Raw genomic sequence first — 2808 nt, 5'->3', positions numbered from 1 at the left:
GAATTCTTCAAAGAACTGTATGATTGGAATCTCTTCCTGATACATAGTGACATGCTATTTGCTGGCTGCAGTGAGAAGAGTCAAAATGAAAACAAAAATACAAACACGCTTTTTTTCCACTTGTCTTTATTGATTTAGACTTCAGAACTACAGCCAAAAATAGAAAATTACCACACATGCTATCAATACAGCATCATCACATGTTTAGAATCATAAGCACCTGACAAATTGCAAAGGGAACATTCAATCTAATATTTTAGCAATGCAGCCTGTGAATAGGGAATACAGAGAGAAGGATTTTTTTTTTCCCTCCAAAAAGAAGTATTTCTGAACAGGAATGAAAAGCCTCTGTTAAAAAAAGAATTCCAGTCACCATGGAAAACTCATGCTGGCTCTTTCAAGACATCAACATACACTGCTGGAAGCTCTGTATGGAATGTTGAATGGTACACAGAAGCTATGACTCTGCTACAGGTACAACGCTGTCTTCAGCACTTTGTATGCCATCAAGATGGTCACTGCATACCCAACTGCCCAAGACAAACCTCTGCTGGGCTGGGGAAGAGGGATCAAATATGCAAAAGTGTGAACGATCCTAGCCCCAGTGAAGATCCTGAAATGCAGCAATGCTGTGGACAGCTCAGGGCCACTAAGAGCATACAGCAGTCCAATGCCAAGAAATGGGACAATATTTTCAAGGTCATTCAGGTGGCCTCTGGGGAAAGAAGAAAAGTTGTTTTACAGTGTTACATTTTGTTGAATAAACCACTTCAAGCCTCATTACTTTTCAGCATCTTCAGAGCATGCTACTGTTAAGGCCCTAACATAACTGTTGGTTTCCTCTGCAGTGGGGACTTGATTCAGCTACTGAAATGATTCTGGCATGTTCACCTGACATCACCCTGGTCTCTCTTGCTGTGCCTTACATTTTTAAGCCTCTGATCTTCTGTACGAAAGGTCTTAGCTTTTCCTCAGGATCTTGGTAATATTAGGGACTTACATGAGGTATGAGTGCAACTGGGTGTCCAAGAATGCAAGGAACAGCAGGGAAGAAGACAGATAGCTGTTATTTTCTTGTAGCCTCTCTCATAAATGAGTATCAATTAACTGGATGACTGTGACTGCAACTACTAAACTTCATGGCCCAGATGGTCTATTCCAACCCCATAAACACAGTTTGTAGTCTCTATAAAGAAAACAGGAAATATCCTATATATGAAACATTCTATCAAATCTTCATGAAGTTCAATCATCTTGAAGAATTTTATTTTTGAGCATCTAACAGGTGTGACAGTTACGCTTTTGGTTCGTTTTCTTCACTACTAAGCACTAAAATAGATGAAAAGTGTTTGAAATCTTGAAATCATTATATAATTTACTAAAAATGTGTTGAGACTGAACTCCAGATCTTGAAGTATTCTTTCACGCCTCTTCCTAAACTTTCCCTGCTCCCTTTACCTCTTTAGATAAATTATACTTCCAGCCAAATTTACTGATTGAAACAACTTCTAAGCCTTACTAATTATGGCAAATTTCACAGCCAACTACAATCAGAACATGGTGCTGTTTTGCAGCTGCCTTCTGAACTCATTTATCATCACAAAGAAACACATCCTCCAAGCTTCCCCCAAGAAAGTACACTGAAGAAAGTAATGTCTCTTCTATACCCATAAACACAACAAATTCCAGTCACTTAACACAGAAGAGAAGCCATGCTAAATCTATGTGGCATTACCTGTTGCCATGAAGCTTCTAAAAGAAAATAGAGTAAACTTCCATTAAGAACCACTGGTGGGAGGAAAAAATGGATGCTGCAACACCAATGGAGTAACTAGAACCAAGCCAATTTACTAGGTTTCGGGAAGTCTGAACAACTCTGCAAAATAGCAACCCAGGGTTTGATAATACAGTGTTTTAAAAATCTAACCTGTGTAAACAACTCTGTGAGGTGGTTGTCATTTTCTAACGTAACAATTTGAGTTAAAAGGGCATCTGGTCATAAAGTTAGTATCAACTTAGTTGTCCTCTTAGAATTTACAAATAGAAAGAAATTACTCCTCACCAAAAAGTGCCCATTTTTATATAACAACCAGCAAATTAAACAACTAACAAGTCCCTGAACTAGGCAGGGGGAGAAAAGGACTCTTCTTCCTGAAATTTTAATACAGGAGAGACATACAGAAATATACTAGCCTTCATGGACTACAGTCACCTACATTTGTCAGGATGCACTGTTCTAAAAATCAGAGCTGATACTTGTTTTCAAGATCTTGCCTACTGGTGATTTAAACGAGAACAGCTCATTCACATTCAAATTTTTGGTATAAAACCATATATAGCACATGAACTGTTAGCTTCTTTAAGGAATAATGACATGGAAAGCATTCCATTAAAGCTTTCCTTGTTAGCACAGGTGTATCAAACTGCATCTTGAAAGTTATGATTTTGGTAACAGAAAATTTTGCCATCAGCTAAATAAAATTAAATAAGCTGCAACATTTAGCCCATTGAAATACAGCTTACATTCTGCCGCGAGTCTTGCAAAACAAAATACATACACTTCAGGTTCCACACTGCCATACTATTAATAGCACTCTTCTAGAAGGCTGGTCAACTTTCCTGTACAATTGACGTATCAGTGAGTAACCTCAACTCAATCCAGCAAAAAGAGTACAGGCTTTGACTCCCACTCTGTACAATTTCCCAGATTAATGCTCTCGTTACAATTCTGGAGTTCCATAGCTTTAACATAGTTTTACTCCTCTACCCCCTGTTTTTTCCTGTAGATGTGGTCTACCTGGACTTCAG

The 2808-nt window shown here is 38.3% G+C and overlaps 1 protein-coding gene across 1 annotated transcript; it reads right to left on the bottom strand.

Annotated features, from left to right (window-relative positions):
- Window positions 1-368: 368 nt before the first annotated feature.
- On the bottom strand, window positions 369-715 carry LOC104156882 (microsomal glutathione S-transferase 1-like; the record flags this gene model as incomplete). The annotated part of the gene is made up of 1 exon (XM_009696738.1): window positions 369-715. A coding segment is annotated over one exon (247 nt), but the record flags the coding sequence as incomplete, so codon positions are not given.
- Between the last annotated feature and the right edge of the window lie 2093 nt (window positions 716-2808).

Source organism: Cariama cristata, unplaced genomic scaffold (genome assembly GCF_000690535.1).
Source record: "Cariama cristata isolate BGI_N322 unplaced genomic scaffold, ASM69053v1 Scaffold46103, whole genome shotgun sequence".
NCBI classification, from domain to species: Eukaryota; Metazoa; Chordata; class Aves; order Cariamiformes; family Cariamidae; genus Cariama; species Cariama cristata.
Note: the sequence above shows the minus strand (reverse complement) of the source record. Positions and strands in the feature narration are given on the sequence as shown.